Source organism: Ambystoma mexicanum, chromosome 5p (genome assembly GCF_040938575.1).
Source record: "Ambystoma mexicanum isolate Mex_15411 chromosome 5p, UKY_AmexF1_1, whole genome shotgun sequence".
Classification (NCBI taxonomy): Eukaryota; Metazoa; Chordata; class Amphibia; order Caudata; family Ambystomatidae; genus Ambystoma; species Ambystoma mexicanum.
Window position 1 is genome coordinate 863,037,489 of NC_090930.1, and position 24,054 is coordinate 863,061,542.

The window sequence follows — 24,054 nt, forward strand, 5'->3', positions numbered from 1 at the left end:
ATGCTGCAAGAGCTCCAAGCCAAAGGAGGCTTGGAAGGGACTACTTTACCTAAGGGACTATTTTTTTACTCGGGTGGGGCTGGGGAGGAATACTTACCTTGGGCTACTTTGGAGGCTATTTAAACCACGCCAAAGAGCAGCACATGCTTCGCGTTATTATGCATCCAGCAGCGTAACACTCACTGTTAGTCTGCATCCAGTCTTCTGCCACGCCCGCCTCGAGTCCGGAGCTCCTAGAAAAAGAGGAGTGAAGGAGAAAAGGTTAGAACAAGAGCAATGCCTTTGATCCTTACCTGAATTCCCGATCCATCGCGCCTTCGAGCTGGCAGAAAGAAGTTATTTTATGAGCGTCGCCTCGCCTGCAGCAGCACCGCGCTGAACTCACCGGCCTTCGCAGCATCTTCACATTCCACCGCATCCTTCTGCATGCTCCCGCCGCACTCCGGCACCTAAGGGGAAGACAAGAACAGCAAGGTGAGCCAAGGGAATACACAGAGGCAATATTAGTTACCCCCCATAGACTTGCCTGATTTTACCACCGGGGGTACTATTCCTCTTCACGGGTCGGCGCAGCTTCCACTGCATCCTCGCCGAACCCCGGCCCCTAAGGGGAAACAAAAGGACAGCAAGGTGAAACAAAGGGACAAAAAAGGGGAAACCTCCTTACCCCAATAGACTTACCTGATTTTACCGCCAGAGGCATTATTCCCCGAGACTTCATATTTCACCTGAATAAGGGTGAAAGCAACAGGCTACATATTGACATTATTTTATCGAACTGTGTTGGATAATAGAAATCCTTATCTGAATATTATCGGTTGCCACAAGGAACTCTTCGCTAGGGTCAAGCTGCAACCTGCAAGGAATCGGACAAGAGTGAAAGTCAGACATTTTAACTTTTACGAACTACATACTTACGGCGTCTTGCCGGGAATCTCAGAGTCAATGTTGTTCTGGAACTCACAAATTCCTTCGAGCCAGTGAAGCAACTGGTTATCAACGCGCCCCTGCGCTCAATGCAGGATGGAGAGCTCATCTTTCCAAACCATCAGGTGAGACTATAAGAGGGGACATCAAAGGTGATCAGTGGGGAGAACAGCGGGAGTGGGGGAGGGTTAACGCTCAACTCCACGGGTGGTTAATTCCCTTTCTCCATTTGCAGAAGAATATTCCTACGGGCCAAGCAAACGAAGCTAGGTGGGCCAGTCCAGTCCGTCATCTCGACACTACGTGTCACATTGGTGGAGGCCACAGCTGTCCAGTTCAGATCGACACCCCTGTGGGAGCCAGGTGAGCGTAACACAGATTCCATCCTGCAGGCCGTCTACACTGCGGAGGAGGCTGCATCCAGTGACAACAGTGCCCCAGCCATGCAGTCTGAAGGTGGAGGACAGGGGAGGGGGACAACATGGATGACCTGTCATCCCTCCATAAACTGCAGTTCAGCCCCCCCTCAATGCACAGCCCCATGAGATCACCAACACCCTCCATGGCAGAGCTAGGTGCTCGCATGCAGCGGATGGAGGAACAGCAGGCCACCCTATCGCAGCTTGTGGAAAGGCAGCTGGAGGAGGTTAGGCTGCAGCGGGGGGAGGCTAGGCTGCAGTGGGAGGAGGCGATGCATCAGCAGGAGGAGGCAAGGCTGCAGCGAGAGTGCAATGTGACATCGGTGCGTCGGCTCTCCAGGGCCATTGGATGTTTCGCCACAACCTCTGTCACCTTGGCAAGCCATGTCCGGCAGGGCAACAGTGTGACATCCACCATCGCTGAGTCCATGTTGGTTGCCCACAGGCGTTTCTTGGACGTGTGCCACCAGTCACACCACCAGTGCCGTCCACCAGCACCACCCCATAAAGCTCCGCCACTGCCGGCCCACGGAGGCACTCCAGTCGGCAAGGACGCTCATGTGCATAAGCGCCCCCGGAAATAGTGCCATGTGGGAATGGCTGTCCACTAGACATTCTGGGACACAATGGGTATATGAGGGTGGGTACGTTTGGGTGGTGGGGGAGGTCCATTATGGGGTTAGTGGTTTGGAGCCTGGTTGGGGGAGGGTACGTTTGGGTGGTGGGTGGTCACGGGTGTACAGCTTTTCTATCCAATACACCTTCTTTCCTGCTTTGTTTACAATAAATCACCTTTGAAAACTCTTTCACGAGTGGACATCCGTTATTTCATTTGCAATCAATCCATTTATTAACGTACATCATCATATTCATGCAGTGCTGTTCATGTGCAGTCTCTCAAAAGTAAATGCGAATGAGTACATACCGTGCATGTTGACCATCTTGTGCCCCCCTGCGAGGGAGTGGGGTCATCCCATCCCCATCTTCATCATCAACTCCATCATCATCCACTGTGTCTGGGGCAGTGTAATGGTCCTGCACATGCACAGATTGTGCAGCATGGCACACACAAGCATTATTTTACCAGTCTTCATTGGGTTGTAAAGTAGTGATCCGCCAGATCTGCTCAAGCAACTGAACCTGGCCTTCAGTAGGCCAAATGTCCTCTCGATCATGCCATGTGTGCTGGCGTGTGCCCTGTTGTAGGCCTCCTCATGCCTGTTCCTTGGCCTCTGTACGGGCGTCATCAGCCATGGCGTGAGTGCATATCCTGCATCACCTACATGCGATGGGGACATGTCAGTGTTTGTAGTATACATGTCTTGATCAGATGCAGTGCAATCATGTGTCATTAGTCAATCATCCATATGGGGCAAGCAGTGGTCTGACCAGTGGGTGATTACCATTCCTGGGTCATTGTTGTCGTCATTGGCGTTTGGACATTGCCCAACGACTTGCTGTGCATATGAAGTTTCTCTTGTGGCCAGTAGTGTTTGGTGAGTATGGCATTGTGCAGTGATGTACACACATGGAGTAGTCAGTCAATAGACACTGTGATGATGTGGTCGATGCAGATTCTGATGTGCACACATCGTGTACATTGGGGGGGCAGTTGTGCATAGTGTGGGTGGCTGTATTAAGTGGCTCATGTCGTATGAGCTTGTGCTAGCAGAACATGTCTTGGTTGTGCATCTCCTTTGGCAGGGTGTTTACGGGCACGCTGTGCCCACCTGTCATGTGTAGCTTTGTGATGTGTGGGTTGTGGTGACTGTCCATTACATGGGCCAGGGGGTGATGCATTGGCAGTTGTAGCAGGCCAGTCACACAGGTCATTGCCCTGGACAACACCCCTTTCACAGGGGCTGTGCATTGGCAGTTGTACTCACCCAATAGCCATGTGCTTTGTCCAGCATAGTGTTCCATGTACCGTGGCAATGTCGAATTACGCAGGACCATTGAGTCATGTGTTGACTCCCGGGAAACGTGCGCAGCAATGTGTTATCACTTGTCCAGCATCCCATACCATCTGTACATTCAGTGAATGGGATAGTTTCCTATTGCGGTACACCATCTTCATTACACGTGGTACTGTCAGCTCTATGTGGGTGCAGTCTACTGCACCAATGCAATTTGACATGGCGGCAATGACATGGAAGGCAAACTTGGTGGCAATGACCTGGGCAAGGGTACGGGGTAGGGTGTTGTGTTCCGACACATGGTGCAGCAGGGCATCCAGTACCTGGCCCAGTATTCTTGAGAAACAGGGTTGTGAGAGCCTGTGCAGCTCACCAACAGTGTGCTGATACGTTCCCGTGCCAAGAAAATGCAGTACCGAGACCACCTTCAGAAAAGGGGGATTGCCGTCGTAATGCCAATGCGGCTGCTGATGTCCTCAATCATGGTGGTGATGTACATGATTGTTAGACGGTCCAGCCGGTATAATGTGTGGATCTGTGCTGGGGTCAGGTTCCAGGGTGAGGCCCTGATGCAGGGTATTGCAGGCTGCCTACGGGATGGTGCCGGCTGCACAATTGGGTTTGGCATGGGTGCAGCGTTTGCTAACTGCCGCCTGCACCTCCTCCGCCTCCTCTGCACCATTGCTGCCACCATGTGCACTGCTGCCTGTGGGTTCAATAGCCCCAGTCCTAATGCTGCTACAGCAGCTGCCTGCATAGTTGTGTTTGGAGTTGGCCTGGGTGTGGGTGAGGCCCTTTTGTAGGCTCCAAGTGGCCTGCTGGGTCCAGCTGGGCTCATTTGGTGCACCTGTGGCCTGATTCAGCTCACCAAGCACTGTTTCATGTCATCTCCGCAGTGGCAGCAATACCACCATGTGTCCACAGTGTTTCCGCCATTTTTGTGGCGGAGTTTCCATGTCCGTGCTACTCGTAATGCGCACAGTGTTAGGTATTGCCGGTAACTGGGGGTGTCGTCGCTCTGTGTCTGCCGACGCAGTTATCAGGTGCATTGACTCCGCGGTGGCGGTTTCGGGTGGTGGTATTTCCGGGATCGAAGGTCGGAATTCGCTGGTCCGGTAAACGGTGTAAACGGTGCCAGTATGGTTATACCGGCAACGTTAAGTCCAGACCGGCAGACTCGAAATGAGGCCCAATGTTTTTTTTTTTATTATTACACATGTCTATGCATTCTGTGCCTGTTTTTTCATCATACTCATCGTTCAGCTCTCACACAGCATATTTGCAGTAGGATTATTGTCATGTGGATTTTTATAACTGTTTAGATCAATTTTCTTGAGCTCTATGCATAGGATTCTGAAAAATCCATCAATGAGCTTCATTTTGATGTATGCAGTTTCCTCCTGCAAATTGTGTATGCACAACAATGTCACCCTTAAGTGGCATTTCTGGTGAGTTTGCGCCTTATAAATCTCCAAATAAAATTAAATTAAAATCAATGAAACATTCAGTAAACTGCATGTACGATTTTGAAGGCCTTGACTCAAGGTATCGCTCTGCTTGTTCATGATATTTTCTTCACCACCAGGATTTGCCCGCACGTCTATGAATATCCAACCACAGACCTGCATAAATGCACCCAATCAATTATCCTAGTGAGCATCAACTCGCCTTCAGTCAAGCGCGAGGAAACAATGTCGCACAGTTCACTCCAGCAAATAATGCCTTTGGAGTGTGTGCCATCAAAGCATTCACCCTCAATCATTGGCCAATAAAGAACGACCTTTTCATATAGTTTTAAATAAAAAAAACTCATCTTCTGCGTGTCTGGAAAAATATTCTGGGCCATCTCTAGGGGCTGAGGGTGTATATATATTCATCCTAATTTACACAAGAACCCTTTGAAGCCTTGCACACAAGAGGTTAACGCAACCTTTTTACTTTATGGTATGGCAACATGCTCCCATTTGATAGTGTGACAGTAAAGCATTCTCCTCATATGCTGTTCCTGTGCAGCAAGGTGTGAGCTCGACTATCGGTGGCCTGCCCGCACGCGTAGGCCCCACATCTCTTCTTTTATTGTAGCTGCAGGTGGAATGACCAGATTCTGATGGTCTTGTGATATACATTACTATACTGTACATATCTTTGCTTTTGCCTGGTCGTTTACTTTCACTGTCAAAATAGGTCTTCCAAGGCACCTGTGTCTGCAATTTGAGACTCTGTAGAAGTTTCGGACTAAAATTTCCCTGCTCTATCCTCATTGACTACGATGGCTTGGGCTGATGGGATTTGTTGTCCAAACATCTGTATTGCCAAAGGTTGCAGACACCTGCTTAGTGTAACCCTCTGAAAGGATCTGACTAGCACATGCCAAATTGTACACCACCAAGATTTAAGAAATACCCTCGTGTGAGCCTAGATTTGATCATAAGATACTAGAGTTCCCAGCAGAACAAAGGAAAAGCGTTTTGCTAGAGAGAGACCACACATTGGCCATGAATTTTCCTATCTTTATTCAAAGGAACAGTTTCTTTTGATGATTTTGCTACAGTAACCGATGTTGCAATTAACTGATTGATTTAATTTAACATGGGAAAACTAAATTGAACTCATTAAAAGTATATGTATAAAAGAAATGCTCAATTTAATGAGGGTACTGTATGTCCCAGTAGGCCAGGCAATCTTTGGACTCATAAATGTGGCTATAAAACTGCCAGCTACTCGATGCACGCTTTTCTTTTCAGGTTTATTTCTTGTTCCTCTGAGGATTTTTTCTTGTCGAATTTTCAAAGGAAATGTTATGAAATGAGTTATTAGTCCTCTTTGGGGACTCCAGGACATGTTTTATCTTTGGTATTTCTTGAGAAATACAAATAGAAAATTGGTGGCATTAAAAAAAAAGCAGTCCTCATGCTACATAATTTTGAGAGAATATAGTTGTTTCTGTTTTCTGTTCTTCGTTGTATTCGACGAAGCACTGTTTTAGCACTTTAATATTTGCAACCAAATATGCCATTATTACTTAGCCCTAGTCTGCACAACTCTAAACACTTTCTTCCTCGTTACAGTCCTTACCACACATGAAATGACTCTCCTCTCACACACTATCGTAACACTTGTGTAAACCAAACATGGCTGACCCTTTCCTTTCTCTCTCATCTCTCTCCCTCTCCCTCTCCCTGTCCTTCTCCCTCTCCATCTCCATCTCCCTCTCTTTCTCTCTCTTAACCTCTCCCTCTTTCTCTCTCAAATCAGAACGCTCTCATGGTAAAACCGAGGCATAGATGTCACATTCTTAGACTGGTCATGGATCGGTTTCTAAGCGGGGCCATCTTACAGAATATTGGGCCCCCGGGCACATACACCTTTAAGCTTTCCCCAGCTCCCGAACCAAAGAAATGAAGGGATATAGAATCTATATTCATGCACCCTTCAATGCAATCATAACTGTGAAGGTATCATGAGTAAGACACAGACAACAGGTTCAAGTTTGTTAACAAATATTTCATTAACTTTAAAAGGAAAAGTGGAGTAATGCCTAGCTTGCCCTATTCCAAGATGGGATTTCCATACCTAAAGAAAACGAAGGATAGTCTGTGTCAGGAAGTCCAACTTAAATGTCTGTCTGTGTCTAACTCCTATACTTGTCCTCACAACTAATTGTATACATTGTGTACGGATGTCAGCATCAAAATAAATAGTGTTCAAAATAAAGTTCTGAGCTTTTTCCAGATCTTGGCTTGTAATCAGCTTCTCCTTTCCTAAGTTCAAAGTAGTTCATACAACACTGGGGTTCCCTTCCCCAAGAGTTCAAATCTTCCATCTTTCAACAACACAACAGAATTCATTAGGGCACTTCACAGCTCTTTTGACATCAGTACTTTCACTGGCTTACATTGATAGCTCTGTTTCTTAATGTTCAAATCGCATAAGCGGCTGTTGCAAGACACAAGCTTCTTTATGGATACTTTCCTTAGCTTCTCCATCTAGGGAGGCCCTCGGTCTAGGCGCAGTTGTTAGACCACACGGTCCACCCATTACTGGTCATGAAACCGATGCCCCTTCTTGACTGCTTTCCATCAACGATTGGCCTCTGCCTTCCTTTGACAATGAAGCTTGGTTCTTTCCTCAGTATCACACTCTTTTAACACTGTTACATGGCTTGCTGGGCAACCATGCACATTCCTACCTTTGTTCTGTATTCCCTGGCTCTTGCCAACACAGGTTTCCTGTTAATGTGCAGTTCCTTGAGCTATTTTAGCTTTGCCCAATACTTGGTTTCTCATTGCATACCCTTCTTGGTATTGGCTTGACTGCTGTCCCCGCTTGGGACTCAAACAACACATTCTGTGGTATCTGTCACATGTACCACCTTTCTTTCACTCCACTCACAAGTGCTTACAACTTGCTTTTTCTCTGGGTGGCATTCAAAAGTGCTTTTAATGTCTTGCAGTTCCTTCGGGATTCAAAGTACTTGTTTCAGCATTCACAATTGCCTGCAATAACTTTCAGTTTGTTCTGTATTCACAAGTACTTGTTTTGGCATTTACAATTGCCTGCAATAACTTTGTTACGTTCCCCATTCAAAGGTTTCATGAATATATTGCACATATGGACAAAATCGCCCTCCTACTTTGTCCGTGCCCCCATTTCTGGTGGACTCACTGGATGTCTTTCACAGCACTTCTGCGAGGTCCCAGGCAACCACAGTCTTGCTTTCCCCCTGGGTGTCTCGCTGTAGCAATGCAGCAGCGTTCTGTGGTTTCGCTCACAAAGTGGGCATGCTGTTAGTGGGTTCAGCTTCCCAGCATGAGTCCTCCAGCTGGTGACTGCCTCTTTCTTGCAGTTCACCCCGTACCTCTGGCTTCCAGCAGCCTCACTTTCCACTGCTTTCCCTCTGCATCCGGTCTTGGTTCTCCAGCGATTCTCGTGCCACAGTGCTCTCTCCCTCTCCAGTCAAGGAAGTTGCTTTGCCTTCTCTGCTTTTCTCTCCTGCTACCCAGCCAATCTCCATGAAGCTCATTAAATATCCCTCGCTGAGGCTTGGGATCATTAGAGCTAGTCCGCTCCCCTTGAAACAAGTCAGATGTAGTCTGCACTGACTCTGGACTTTTTCGTCCTGGTATGAAAATTGTGTTTGGGGACGTTTGTTTTACTAAAGGAACTGTGCATAACTCTGTGTTGTCTCCTCCTCATCTTGGTACCGGACTCATGTGTGTCTGTATTAATAATTTAGGGCTGACATGTGTTTGTCTCTCCCAAATGAAGCTCTGTCTTCCTAGTTGGTCTCTTCCTCATCCCAGTGTCAAGGTGGTGTGTCTGGGGGACATTTTGGGTAGGAGAAAAGGGAAAAGGCTGACAGTAGCCTATGAAGGCTTGAGGGATAGAGGGTTCATTATGGAAAGGGAATGGGGATACCATCTCTCAACTAAGGACGTCCTCTCCCCACTTCCCATGTTCCCTCCACCCAGCTGATCCTCCCTTGCATATCCACCCCCAGGGTCAGGATGCAAAAGAGATGGCCTTTCCCTGACAACCTGAGAGGAGGATCCTAGGGGAAAAGAAGTGAGGACCCCCTCAGTTTCCACATATAACTTGCAGGAATCAAAATGTCCATGGATACTCCCTGTCATGCCCTCACTCACTACCTCACAGCGGCCACAATCCCTTCCACCTCAACATCTTCATGGGGTCCTGGTAATAGGAGATGGAGGAAGCTAGTGCATGACTGGAGGGTGAGAGACCTGAGATTTCAACAAATACAAGGGCCATTTTGCTGCTGGGCTATATAAACCATGCCCACAGTTTCAGAAAGGAACCTTTCATGCATTGGGCCTTCCCCTGCGCCTAGTCCAAACGGGCACAAAGGAAGATCTTGCATTTTTGTGCATTTGAAAGCTCATCCCATTTCTGGATTCGGGATACACATTGAAATGCACATAAATGCTCCTATATTTGCGCAAATGAGCAAAGGGCATGACATATGCACTCTTGGGTGCTGTTGGGCTTTCAATTGCAAGATCCTAGAAGCCATACGCTATTTCATTTGTAATTTCAAAGTAATTCACAGGTTAGGTAAATTTGGTGTAAGGCTAGAATACAAAGAGGTGGGATTGAGGTTTGGAGATCAAAAGTCATACAAAGACAGTCAAAAAAAGCAGACGGGAGGTGTGAAGAATATATAACTGAACTAGACCTCATGGCCCCATCTAAAACTCTTAGTCCCACATCTCTAGCTCCTCAGGCACCTTTTCAGGCATGCACAGAGAGCTGAACAAAACTGTAAGGGTTCTCAATCAACTGCCTCTCCATTTACTTGAAGCGTGCTCTCAATTTAAATTAATTTCTGTTCATTAGATGATTTATTTCCACATCCCTCAACCACCCCGACTCCACTTACATGGCACTCCCTTGTACCTTGACTCTCCCCATCGTGGCAAAGACCTCCATGGAAAGGGAGAAGGGACTATGTGTAGTTCCCTTCTTCCTAGTCCATGGCGGCCATCTTGGTTGGCTGTAACTCACCGCCAGGACATTAACTGACCTGGTAACTCCCCCGCCCACCAGGGTTTATTGCTTAAATTGTACCCAATTAACAAGCTTAGAATGGTGGCTCAAACCGCCTGCAAATGCTGCATTCCAAGCTTTCATTGCTGGTGTATAGTCACAGGCCACTGACCAATAATATAAGCGGAGCATGAGCAGAGGGTGAGCAGTCGTCCGCAGTCTGCAGCAGGAGCAGTAGGAGCAATATGGAGTCTACTGAAGCCCAGCCCCTGCAGTCAGTCAACTCATCTGAAACTCCGTCAGAGGCCTCTTTGGAAATCTGGATTTTACGGAGCACCAGCAAAACACTTGAGATAAAAAAAAAAAAAAACAGTACCCTGTTTGAAAAAATCGAAGGAGGTAAGAGTCCTAAGACCATGTCTATGCGTGGAACGGAACAGAGCACTTTGGATTTCCCCACTGCCGTGAACCAGTCCTCCACTGGCTCTTTAAACTCTTCAAACTCATCTGTAAATACTTCCATAAACATCTTGGACGATTCTGGGCCAGCAAACGTGACAATAACCATTTGTGAGACAGAGCCTGCCGCGACCACGCTCCCCGCCTTATCCGTTTCTCCGGTACCATGGATGCGTGGCTCGGCGGTCTCTGATGTCTCCGTGCAACCAGCGGGTCCCCGCCAGGTTTCCTCGTCCTCTGCGCCAGCGGCTCGCTCCTCTTCACCCTTCAGCCCGTCCCCCGCCCGGCCGTTTCAGCCTTCCCGTCTCGTAACTGAGACGAGGGGTGCCTCGGTTTCGGTCGTCAGAGGACGGTCGGCCCAGGCCCCTGTGCTGATGGCCCCGGGCGGTGGTTTCATGGCCTGTGTTGCTAGGAGCGAGTCTGCTTTGGCAGAGGCTCAAAGGATCAGTGAGTAGCGCCAAATTTCAAATCGGGCGCTCGTGACGCTGACTCCCGCGCGCACCCCCAGGGTGCATGACATTCTTACTCAGCCAGTACGGCATACCGATCTGATGTCGCCAGAGCTGGGGGGCCCCATGGAGGTCTTACCAATGGCTGCAACTTCAACATCAACAACAGTTTTGGTGGCGGCCCAATTTCATGCAGCATCAGAATCTTCAAGCAATAGTAACAATTACTTGGTCCCCCGGGGGCAATCACCAAGATTTCGGGAAATCGTTCCTGTACAGGAGAATGCCCAAAAAGCAGTTCCAACGCCCTGCACAACCCCTAAGGGCCCCCTTTTGCAACCCCGGAACACCAGAGCTTGTGTGCCTACGGCTAAGTCGACAGACTCTACTATTCTCCAACTAGAGCAAGCAGTTGGAAAACCAAGAAAGCCAAGAGGTTACTAAACATAACAACAAAAGGAAAAAAAAAAAACAAACGTAAAACAAAAAACACTTAGATTAAAGAAAGCAGGCAAGCCAACCTTACCGCCGCCACTTCTCTCCAGTGCACTTAAAGACTTTATAAACAAGCAGTACAAAAGAAAGCTGGATCAGACAAAATAACTTTCAAATGCAGAAATCATGGAGGCTATCCAGGACCTTCCGCCAGTCAGCAAACCAAGGAAACTAACTTCTGGGATCCTGAACCAGGCACAGATTCAATCAGCTATCCAAAACCAACTAGCAGGATAAAAAGAGGCGTCTACAGTGTCCAGAATCGACGCAGTGCCCAAAAGGTTTTCAGCTAAATCAAACAACAAGGCGTCATCTGTTAAAGATTCCAACGAAGAGCTAGAATCTCCGAAAGTGATTCTCAACTTGGACGACTCCAATCTAACTGGTACCCAAAACAAACCAACAATGGAGGAAAGGAACTTTGAACCAAGCAGCCGACCAGCACTAAATATCTGGGTCAATGCATGGAAAACAAACACCTCCAACTGCCATACGTGGCCCTGAAGCTAAAGCTTCCACACCATCGATTCAACCTGTGATACAGCCTTCTCCTGACCGTCCGACCCTTGATGATGGACAGACACAAACAGAAGACCACTCTGATGTGCAATATTCTCCGATCCTGAACACTCCACGATCTCGATCCCCTCCAAAAAAACGAAGACTAAGCAAAATAACTACTTCAGGAAACAAGGAGTCGCCTACTAAAAAAATAGATCTCACAACAATCATGTCAGCAATTACAATAGCTTTAGCACCATTTGGGAAGCTGTATGAAGCCATTAATGACTCGTTGAAAGACAGCACTGTCATCACCTCAATGACGCATAGCAAACTGATTTTTGTTGACGGTTACATCACAGCTTTCGACCAAAGAAGTAAGGAACATAGAGAGCTGTGGGACTCAAAGTTGAGCCTACTGGAAGATCTACTTCATTGCCTCAAACCGGCTACGCCAGTTACTCTGGAAATATAAACCCAGACCGAAGCTCCATTGAATCCTCCTGAACTGGCTCCTGTTTTCAAAAGACAAACGGAAAAGCTCTCACAACCTGCTTTGTCATCGGCCAAACATCAGAGAGCAATGGGAAATCAACAAAAAACAGCACCAGGATCTAAAAGTAAACCATTGCTGAAAATTACAACGACCAATGAACCAGATTCCAGTGGCTTACAAATAGTGCCGGCCCTTGACCCCTTGATGTCTTCGAGAACCAAACAAAAAGATTAAAAAAAAGAAAAACCATCATATTCTCAACAAAAAAAAGTCTTAACAATTCAGTGATCTGCATTTACACCTCTCCCAAGACTACAGAAGAATTCATAGCTCAAAGTTCCCTGATGGATTTAACCCAACACTGGGACCCAACAGAGACAAGTGTCGCGCAATCAGAAATTTTAAATAAATTGCCTGTTCAAACACCGACTTTGCCTACCTGTGTCTGTTGGGGAAAGCACTCTATCTCCTACAGCTACTCAAATTGAGCACAAAGCCTCCAAACTGATATCTGATTTGTCGAAACATATTCAACAGGACGAGTTATTAGCTACATCTAATCGAATTAATCGAAGATTCAGTCCATCGCGACGCCCAATGGATGACCAAGGAAAATCACGTGTCCTGTCAACACGATCGACTCGTCTTTTCAAAATTGAACAAAAAACAGCAAATTACCACTATATGATTCTAAATAGAAATACGGTTCTCAGAACACTAAGAAGGGTGAAAACTCTACAGAATCTAAAATCAGACGACTTCACCCTGATCGAACCGTATCGCCAAAAGAACCAAGCTAAGGCCTATCTTCATATCAAAAAACGAGCACTTCAAGAAATAATGCAAGAAATATATGCGGATTTAACCCATTTGGGTTTTAACCTCTACAAGATCCCAATTACTAACTCAAAAGAATCGCCAAGAGACAATTACAGAGAACCGCCTAAAAAAAATCACAGATTCAAATCACGAACAGAAGACCTTTTACAGACCAGTGAGAATGGGAAGAAGCCCTTTATCAATGACCACCAATATCTCGAGAACCAATGGATCAACATCAGATGGGCATCCTACTACTATTCGCCCGAGGCATAACATAAGGAGTTACGAGAGAACAGAGCCTAGAGGAGACCTCATAAAAAAATATGAAATGAATGGAATCAATCTTACTCAACTGCATCTCGCATCCGTAGCCAAGACCAGGGAGCATCTGTGCAAACTGAAAGGATTCCAATAAAAACCTCGGAGCAGATCCCGATTGGCCCCGACAAATCACCTAAGAAAGATAAATGGAACTGGCTCTGTAACGTCTTAACTCCACGGCTTAAAAGATAGCAACCATCCGGGGGTGTTAAGTCGACGTCACTCCCACCTCAACCAATTCAGCAAACAGACTTTAAAGAAACCTTAAGTATAGCATCATGGAATACTAGAGGTCATGTTCATCTTACTAAGCCTGACAGTCATGACCTGGGCACCTACGATCTCATATGCCTGCAGGAAACGTGCCTGCGGGAAAAACCGGCCCTTGATGGATACTGCGTTGAAATATCACCGGCCTTCAAAGGGCCATTGGGACGCCCTTCCTCGGGCTTATTGATAGCCACCCGTACAGGATCCGGAATATCCATCACAAAGGTCATAACCCGTAGTTACGAAATTCTGGCCGTACCCACTACGTGGAACTCACCAACCCAAATGGCCAAGTTCTCTTCATCTGGCTCGGTAGCAATTATAAATGTCTACTGGAATCCGCAAAAAAATTCCACAGAGAACTTTTGCGACAAAGTGGCTAATGCAATTGATGAGATTGCTATCAAATACAAATCTCCCAATATCCTGATTTGCGGGGACCTCAACGTGAATTGTATTACCCCCAACACACCCAAAACAAAACAACCTATTAACTCATCTGCAATAACTAGGGGACTAGCTTGGAGCTCTATCATGAAATCCAGAAATCTCTTTAACTCAGCCACTACCACAGACCCAGACACCTTAATACCGACCTGGGAGCCCGACAGGTCATCAGCTACTCTGGATTACATCTTTGCTTCCGAACCAGTTTTTTTCAACATAGTGTCTTTTGAAGTAATCAGAACAAAGGACAGCGATTATAATTGAGACAAATTCACAACAAACTCGTCTACGTATGATTGCGTCAGACGTTCGTAAGCTCACAGACCAATTCAACAACTTAACATCTGACCCTGCATCGCAAGAAAGAGCAGCCAGATCCAGCTACATTCCCCTTCTTCTTGCCTTCAAAAAACCATAGAAGAATTCCAACAACCTCAGTAATCATTATACTCATGAGTACAACACGACCCTGGTTATCAAACGCAGACTTCTAAGAAAGCTAAAAAGAGAGGTTGTAACCTTGAACCTACCCATACTTTGGGAAAACCTCATCTCTGAAACAAGAAATTACAAGCAATGGTTGAGAAATTCGAGATGTCTCTTATACCAGTCGGACGCTGAGGAGATGTTGAATACTCTGTCCAACAAAAACTCCAGAGATTTCTGGTCGCTCATCAACAAATCGAATAAGCATCTAAACACGCATATGATAAACCCAGTATCGGAAGAAAAATGGATCGCTCATTTCCTGAAGTTTGAATCAGTAAAAGGAAACGACAACGTAATCAAGCGACCGAATGACACAGTTTGGGTGGACCAGACAGAGAGCGTTGAGATCAAAACAACCATCTTAAAACTGAAGTCGTCAAGAGCCCCCGGGCCTGACGGACTCGCTAACTGCGATTTAAAACAATATCCGGACGACTGGTGAAATCTTATCAGCTCTATCTTTAAAGTCTGTAGAGAAAGAAAAACAATACCCGACTCCTGGACCAAAGCGGTGATCGTCCCGATCTTCAAAAAGGGAGCCAGAGAAGATCCCCTGAACTATCGGCCAATAGCCCTTCTCGATGTCATTGGGAAGGTTTTTGCTACAATACTTCTGACACATTTTCATAAATGGGCCCTCACCTCAATGTGCTTCGATCCCTTGCAAACAGGATTTCAGAAAAACGCAAGCACTAGCGCCAACATAATGTGCCTGAACATACTAAAGGAAAGAGTCCTGACAGGAGCACCACACATTTTTCTAGCGTTTGTCGATCTGTCCCAAGCTTTCAACAGAGTGGACAGACTGAAACTGTGGTCCCCCGGCATTGTCCAGAAGGAATTTTGGATCCATAATTAACTTGCATTCAAACACCAGTATCACAGTCCGCCTAAACAACCAAGGACTAATCTCGAATCCAATACCGACGTTTCGCGGAATGAAGCAAGGCACGAGCCTTGTTTATATCTTTTCTCAGTGATTTTAAAGACAGCCAAAACAAGATCAGGTCATTCCCACCCAAAATAGGAAATACAACGGTCCCGAGACTTTTATATGCTGATGACCTCATATTACTTGATCTCACTCAGGTCGGTCTGCAAAGACAACTCGATAACCTCACAACTTACATTACTGAAAACAATCTGGAGATCAATAAATCAAAAACTAAAATAATAATCTTTCAAAAATCAGGAGGCAAAAAGAAAGGGAGTCTGCAATGGCATCTCAATGAGACGAAAATTGAAGTGGTGGATTCATTTAAGTACCTCGGAGTGCAAATTGATAGCTCCAAGAAAGCTCTAAATATGCAAGAATAACTGTGGTCAAAGGCTAAGAATTTAGCGGCTCAACTGAGAGCAGTTGATAGAAAGTACGGCAAATTCTCACTGCAACCGGCGATCAATTTTTACAAGGCCAAGATCATTCCCTCTTTGACATATGGTATGGATGCCACTCCCTCCATCCCTCCTCTACTATGGCAAAAACGTGAAGGTTTCATCTGGAGATCGGTGCTGGGTTTACCAAATTCCACATCTGTAGCACCGGTAAAACGGGAACTCAGTCTTGTCTCCCTGACAGCACTTTACAGTTATATAGGAAAATCATACATCCTGAGAGCCTTGAAATCTATCGCATGATAGCAGAAGAGATTGATAGGGTCAACAATCACTCTATGATTGAGTGGGCCACGGCCCAAAACCTAAAATTTCAGGAAATTGCTTGCACTGAAGAAGAATTGAAGAACAATCCGGTAAGGATAAAAACAAAATTGGAGTGTTTGGACTGGATTGCCACCAATGAAAAAGCAACATCTAACAAACTACTAGCCCATCTCCCAATGACTATAAACAAACTGAAAGAACCTATGGCATACTGCAAAAGATACCCAAGCAAGCAAACCACTTATGAGAACTTTTTTGAAAGCACGTCTTAATGTCCTACCGACTCAGGAAATCCTAGCGATCAGATCCAGATCCAAGGAAAAAGCCTGCAGACTCTGTAAAAATCCCAAAGAGATTGAATCCATTAGACATCTGCTGATGACTTGCCCAGCACTGCATCAAGCCAGGATAGCCTTTTTTAGTCCCCTGCTGGTAAACTCATTTGCTGGTAACGAAGCAACTTGGTGGAATCGCCTTATTACAGGCGATAAGACCCGATGGCAGACGGCGTCTGCTAAGCTTTTGAACATTGCAATGGAAAAGACAAATCTGAGCACTGCCGTCTAAACTTTGTATATCAAAAACACTGGCTGAAACACAGATCATCGTCCGTTTTGCGAGGTTCTCATGAATCTCCTTGATTGGAAACATTCTTGTAAAAATCTTAATGATTATATACAAGTAAATAAACATTTTTTACAAAATTAAAAAATAAGCTCTTTTGCAGAAAGCTCCAGCGGAGCACCTACCCCAACCCTCTGGAAAAGCTATAATAGCATTGGATCCCTTCCCATTGAGATCTATTATGTTGACCTTTGACCTCATTAGAGGCCCACGCCTTTGGCTTGGTAACACTAACTTGGGTGGCAGTTAACTACCACACAATGGAGCCCTATGGTGCAGGCTCTAGCGCCTCATTACAAAATACCCCATTCATGATTTACACGCCCGTTCTTTTGTGCGCTCGTCTCATGCTTGGCTCTTATAGCCAAGCCAGCCCCTTGGCTCGGCTCTACTCTTTAATTCTCTGGCTGCCCACCCCTTCCTCTAGTCATGCCCAGTGTGTTGTAAATCACCCACCCACGCACATTTTAACAACAGTGCAGGGGCTTTTTCACGTTATGTGACAGAGGGGGGCTTACATAGTCTTCAACATACTACCACGTTAGCCTGAAAAGATGTCTGTGGACTTTGGTGGCATGGACGGATGGCAAAGGGCAGGCTTCCCCGCTACTTTCCCATATGCGGGCAAGTGCACCCAAGGTCAGGAAGCTAGAGCTTTTGTCCTCCGAGTTCTAGGGGAGCTCGGGCCCAGAGAGATGCAGAAACACATAGCTCAAGTTTTACCCTTAGAATTGCCTCCTTCTACTCCTGTGCACAGCTGCTGTGAGCATTATTCCAAGCCCTACTGGTCTTGTTTATTTGTTTTATTGGAAAGGGAGCTGTAAGACAACATTCAACACATAGTAAATGCCGGGTACCCCATGTGCGTAATAAAACATGTTGTTCTCTGTGTTGACAGATATATTTTGTAGACTATAAATAAGAAGAAATGTCTTCTGAGCCTGACGTTCTTTAGCGTGCTGCTATTTTTGCTGCATCTGCAAACGTAAAACAAACATCGTTGCATTCAGGATGTAGGTTGCTGCTGCTGACTTTTCATTTTTTGGGGGGGTCCTCAAGAGCACGAAAATGTGCCTGTGTCTTGGTGCACATGTTTTAAAACTATTAAGGAGAATTGCACTCAGAGGGATACAAAAATTCAAATGGTTTATTTTAAGTGCCAGGCTTAACACATTCATGGGTTAATACAATAATGGGGCCGTGAGCTCCGAGTGGCCTTTGCAGAAGTTAAGAGAGTGCCATGCCTACAGCATCCCGACGAGCACGCACACACAAACTGCCGCTTAAAACCTGCCAACAACGTCACCTCGAAATGCACCACGGGGCAGCGTGTCTGGGAGGGCGGGTGATGTGGATGCGGGCAAAGTGGCAGCATGAAGAAGTGGCGAAGCGTGCGGCATCGCCAGCGCGTGGCTAAGACTCCCAACTGACAAGTGAGCTAATGCAAAGCAAAATGTCGAACAGGCCAAAAATATCGCAGCAAACCTCAGACCTGATGCTCATCACGGAAGCTGTTTCCTGTTTAACTGTTTGGCTTTGACTTCGGAGACTGGATGATCACAGCAGTGCCCTCATGCCACGATCATGCTGTTACTGTACGTAATTGGGACACATGTTATTAGGTTATTATGGTATTTACTGAGCACGGACCTAGCTTGGAAAAGCAACAGAACTCTTTTCAGAGGTATACAACAATACAGATACACAAGGGAGCGCTTTACAGAGGTATACAACAGCAGAGATGCATAACGAGGGGGCAGGAGTAGGATATTGAGGGGCACAGAGGAGGGGTACAGCTGTACCGGGTGGCAGGGACGAGAGGAGCGGCAGCATTTAGCGAGTCAGGTGGTGTGAGGGGCGACATGATGGCCTAGCTGTTGAGGAGGAGAGACTCCTTGAAGAGGTGAGTCTTGAGTTCTTTTCTCTGAACTGTAGGAGCGCAGGGGCGAGTCTGATGCTGACAGGGAGGAGGTTCCATAGTCTTGGGGCGTAGGCAGAGAAGGCTTGTTTTCTCGTCAGAGAATGGCTCTAACTTCCCACCAGCAGCACACAGTTAGGGCACAATGTCTGGCTTCATCTGGGTACAGTCGCTAATTGTGTTTAACCTTAAATAAATGCTACAAAATATGCAGTTCTGTGCCACTAGATCCTTATTTTTTGGTGCCACAAAATCCTCAAATCGTTGGCACCATAGCCTGGTCATGCCGCCATCTGAATGTTTCCATTTTTGTGGGCTAGGGATGGTTCAAGGTGAAGTGGGGTAGGACAAAAGATAGGAAGCTTCAAATAAGTTCATGCTCATGGTTTTGAAGCCAACTTCTTTTGTTCTTCTACGATGTAGAGTCTAGACCTGGCCGACCTGAGCAAAGATTCCAGGTATAAAACAAACACCCTCCGGGTTAAGCACAGAAAAGAGCTCCTTCCTGCATTATCGGCAAGGTAAGTGTATTTCGATATTTATCATCATTTCAGCGCTAAAGGATTGTATTACACATTTGCGTGTTTTCTTATTTACCAAAATGAATTTCCCAATAAGCAGGATGGTGCTATTCTACATTTGAACTCTGTAAATTATTTAGAAACTGTCCAAATGTGTAACTCCGTCCGCATTTTGGCACTGAACGAGAACACCTTTGTGTATTCGTCCATGCTGCTACTTTTTGCAGTTACATAGCTCCTGCATGTTTCCCTGTCTGTGCTTTAGTTTACTCAGCGTGTTTCTGTACGTGGCACACCTTGACACAAAGGATGCATTCTCCCCTTTGAATTCGACTGATCTTTTACTGCTGAGTGAGGTGTCGGGGTACTGTGGATGTCACACGTTGCAGTGTGACATCCCATGAAGTGATAGCGCATTATTACTGTGGTACAATTCCATAATTGGACACCTGATTACTTGCCCCTGTTGCAGAGAGAAACACCCAGTTGTAGCCCCCTGTGATATGCGGTTTCCCCTGCCCCTATTCCTATGCGTGGATATCTATGTGTGTGATGGAAGAGTGCAGGGTCTTCTTAACAGTTTCTATATATAATGCTATATTAAGGACCTTTTCAATTCGTTTTCTTTAAAGAATACATTGTGGCATGGCCAGAGATGCCCACCAGGCCCAAGATGCTGCTGCCACCAGCCTATTGGATTTCCTCTGAATGATGGGTGGCAACGGCTGGCCCACCTCCTCGTATGTTGTGGAGCTGGCTACACAAATGCAGCACATCCAAGATGCTAATGCCAGTTTACAGCATCTCTTTTACTTGACAGAAGTGACAAACAAGTTGTCACATGGTGTGATGGATGCAGTTCTCTTTACATAATTCAACACTGTCTGCAGTACATTGAAGAGAAATAGTTCCCTCCCGTCTGCCGACAAAAACCCATCCTGATCTAGGTGGAACTTGGAAATAATATTGGATAGGAGCCTAGCCTAAGCATCAGTGCCTCCAGCATACTTCTTAGGTAGTGGTACTGAGAGGGCATTTTTGACACGAGTGGAATATAAATCACACAGTAGCATTCTGCTATCGGTAGAACATTCATGCGATTTCAGTGAGTCATGAATGGAATATCCACAGATTGGCAGCTTCTTGGGTATTGATTTAAAGTCAATGCAGAGGTCGCTGATAGGATATTAGTGGTCCACAAAAGGGTTAACAAAGGTACTTGGGTGCAAGAGTTAACACTGACATTTGCCATCAATTGTCCATACGTGGCCCAACACAAACCGCGAGGAAAAGTTGATATAAGAAATATTTATGGAGCTGTCCCCGACAATCAGTAGTGAAGAGGGGCAACAGTGCCGGCCATTAATTGGATAACCCTGGGCAGCTGAGCTGCACTTCAGGGGCCATCAGCAATGTAGGAGTGCAACACCTAGGGCACATCTCTGACTGCCCCATCTTGCAATACCCGACACAAACAATGAAATTCTCCACAACTTACCAGAGATCAAAGATTAAAATCCTGCCCACACACCTAATTAGTGGAACGTCAGCTGTCCTTTAAGTAACCATCATTCAATGGAGCATTGCCCTACCAGGAATGAATACTCAAGGAAATATGCATTGGCCATCGATTACACTTGAACCCAAGATACTGTCTCAATGCACATGCAATGTAATAAATACATTCTTCAGTACATTCATGCATACAGATGTAGAATAGCATGCCTGCCTAATGTGAGGAACCCTCTGGACCTTCATGGGATGCTATCATTGTTTTCCTATCTGGGGCCAGTTATCGCATTCCCAGCTCTTTCCAGCTACTCCCACACAGTGGAATATTAAATGAGCAGGTGCTTTGTATATGGGGAATAATGAAAAGAACAGAGAATGTGTATAACTGGGTGGAATGGAATAACCAAGGGTACTTTATACGGCACATAATTTCATGATGTTGTTTATTTATGGTTATTTATGGTTAGACGTGGATGGTTTCTGCAGGACACACTGGAATAAACGGGGAGATTCTTGTGCACATAGTGGAATAAATCAATGTGAGTGTTTTCTAAAGTGAAAATTGGAGAACATTGCAGATTTCTGTAGAAGACAGACCGATACATTCAGTGAGGGTTTGGTGCCCTGAGGAGTCTCGTGTGTGCAGGCCAACAGTTACCAGAACATTTCCATCACATGCCAGTCCTGTGTGTTTGAATTGAACCATAAACACCTTTTATAAAGTGTACAATGTGCCGCTGGCCCAAGGCCCTTCCACTTAAGATAGCAACAAGCAGGGTGTATTTCTTGGCATGCCACGGATGCAGCACATGCCGCGCCGTGGCGGGGCGTTTCCACCAGGCAAGATCCTGGCACACACTCAGAACTACTGAACACTTAAAGTCATTCCCAGCGGTTAGGCCAATGCCATGGGAGGAAATACGTCCTGTTAAAGTGAATCAGTCGTTACTGTAAATTATATTTGCCAAAAAGTGGAAACCTTTTCATGCCATTTCTTAAAGTGCACCAAAGCCCATACAATATTGAGGAACACGAACAGCAGTGTTAGTAGTACCAAGAGATAGTAGTACCAAGAGAAGAAAAAGAGGTTGGGGGGGTCACTGCAATTGTACAGAGTTTTTAAATACGCACCAGGCCCTTTTGCACAACCACCGTTAGCTTCGTCAGCTCAAGTGCTGTGCGCCAGGACAGCATGCAATGAGCCTTGTTTATCAAATCACCCTCATGTGTAGGGTCACAGTTACTTAGCTTCCTGCCTTATCGGGCTGTAAAGTCTGTAGAAGGCACTGTGGCTCTTGGGGCAGAGCATTATGCCAAGGGCATGTGACAGTGTCGCACACCCTTGGCATAATGCTCCGCCGTTCCCCCCCCAAGAGCCACCATCCGTGCCTTCCACAGACTTTACAGCCAGATGCATGCCTGACATCCACAGGATCAATCGCACACTGGCCCTTCTTTGTCCTTAGTACACGGTTCCGCCCAAATTGAATCCTAGAGCAAGAAGCTTCGCTTGGCCGGGAATATACCAAAAGTGTCATCAAACAACCTTGGTGACCTTCTTCCGGTCATTGGGGAAAGTATTATGGAGCAGCGGTACTACGCCTGACAAGATACTTCTGACTTACGTAACCGGCCATACACCTGTAGCTAGAAGAAGATTAGCGCCTCAAATTTCTAGTGCTTCTCAGTGTGTGCAATTTGGATATTTTGCTATGGTTTATCTGTTTTTTATATTCGGTTTTGATTTCTCTGGAGGTTCTGCTCTTGTAATGCCCTTATTGGCACATTGCTGCGATACTCATGGTCGTATATCACAGTGAAGAGTACACGGGTTAAGCGCTACCCTCAGGAAAGCGGGCAGAACGTTGCAGAATGTAATGCCGGCAGAACCGACTCAGCCCTTCATCCCTCAGAGGTCAATTAATTGAGCACCACTACATGGAGTGACAATAGTAGGCCTTATTACTGCTGTTAGAAAAGTGAAAGGAGTCAGACACGGAACCTGTATATTACAAGCTAGTTCTATTATACAGCGCGTGTCAAAAAACATTGCTATCACAAATTAACTGTCCAGGGTCTTCACAGTTCATGCACGCCCAAAGAAAATTAGGACAGATTAGAATTTCTTAAAAAGGACTGTTTTTTGTTAGTTTTGTTTTTTCAATTGAAGATTATATGAATGCTAAGTAAATATGTGTGTATTTATGTGTGTGTTTCCCTATCTAGGCGCTTCAAAAGGACTCGTTGTTGATAGTCGAAAATAACCCAAAATAAATAAATTATCGCAAGCTATGCAGGGCAAGAGCGCGCATTACAATACACAATTCGAGTGTGCATCACTTTTGTAGCTAGGGCTGGAGGAAAGTGTATTTTAATGTGAAGCGAAAGTCGGGATAACATTCTGAAAGCTCTGCCATTTTGCTACACAGAAACCAGTGTGTTTACCTCTGCTGTAAATCAGCAAAAAGTAAACCGCTCCTTTTTTAATCAAACAAATGCATTTTTGTAGAAAAACTATGGGCCTCATTACGAGTCCGGCGGAAGCTGTGCCGGTAAAACCGGCAGGCTGCCGCCGGACTCTTGATGAATTACTGCCGCCTGACTTGCCGGAATAACCAGGGCATTACAGCCCCGGCTGTCCGGCAAGTCAGGCGGCAGCAATTGTTACTCCCCATTCCCATTGAGTCTGATAGGACTCAATGGGAATGGGGAGGACGGAAGCACTGGCACTGTGCGCAACAGGGCCAGTGCTTCCGTCAAAGGCCACCAGGGTCAGACCTGGTGGGTGAAACGGCACCCGCCAGTAGACTCGTAGTTTGCCGGTCCGGAAACAACGGTGCCAGAAATCTTACTGGCACCGTTGTTTCTGGACCGGCAAACTTGCAATGAGGCCCATTATGTTTTTTAAGAAATCGTTTTGTTTCCACAACAGGTTCACTCGTGTTAGGTCTTTTCCCCACCCTTACCCTCCTCCAATGTGCTGAGGGCCCCCGTCAATGGATCCTAGGATGGCGCCCAGGGCACCAACCCTCATTTGCCCTCCCATAAAGACGTCACTGGCAGAGTGTCAGGTCATGTGTAGAATGTGATTGTATGCCGATTGTTCCTACCCCTGGTGTTCCGACAGTGACCGTTGGAATCAGTTAACTGGGAGGTGGCCACCAGTGAGTCCTGAATGTACATTGCTCTTAAAGATATACCATAATCATGGGACTTACCTGATGAACTTACCTGTGGCTCCATGCCAAATGATAAATGTAAGCAACTCAATGGCAGATGCACGTGAAAGGTTGAACATG

General features: G+C 46.1%; 1 protein-coding gene across 1 annotated transcript in view; it reads left to right on the forward strand.

Annotated features, from left to right (window-relative positions):
* SUGCT (succinyl-CoA:glutarate-CoA transferase) overlaps positions 1 to 24,054 on the forward strand; it is a 2,028,246-nt gene that overhangs the window by 1,822,542 nt on the left and 181,650 nt on the right. Inside the window, exon 11 of the mRNA XM_069613296.1 lies at positions 19,146 to 19,243. Coding sequence (XP_069469397.1) covers positions 19,146 to 19,243 — 98 coding nt within the window. The remainder of the gene's footprint in view (positions 1 to 19,145; positions 19,244 to 24,054) is intronic.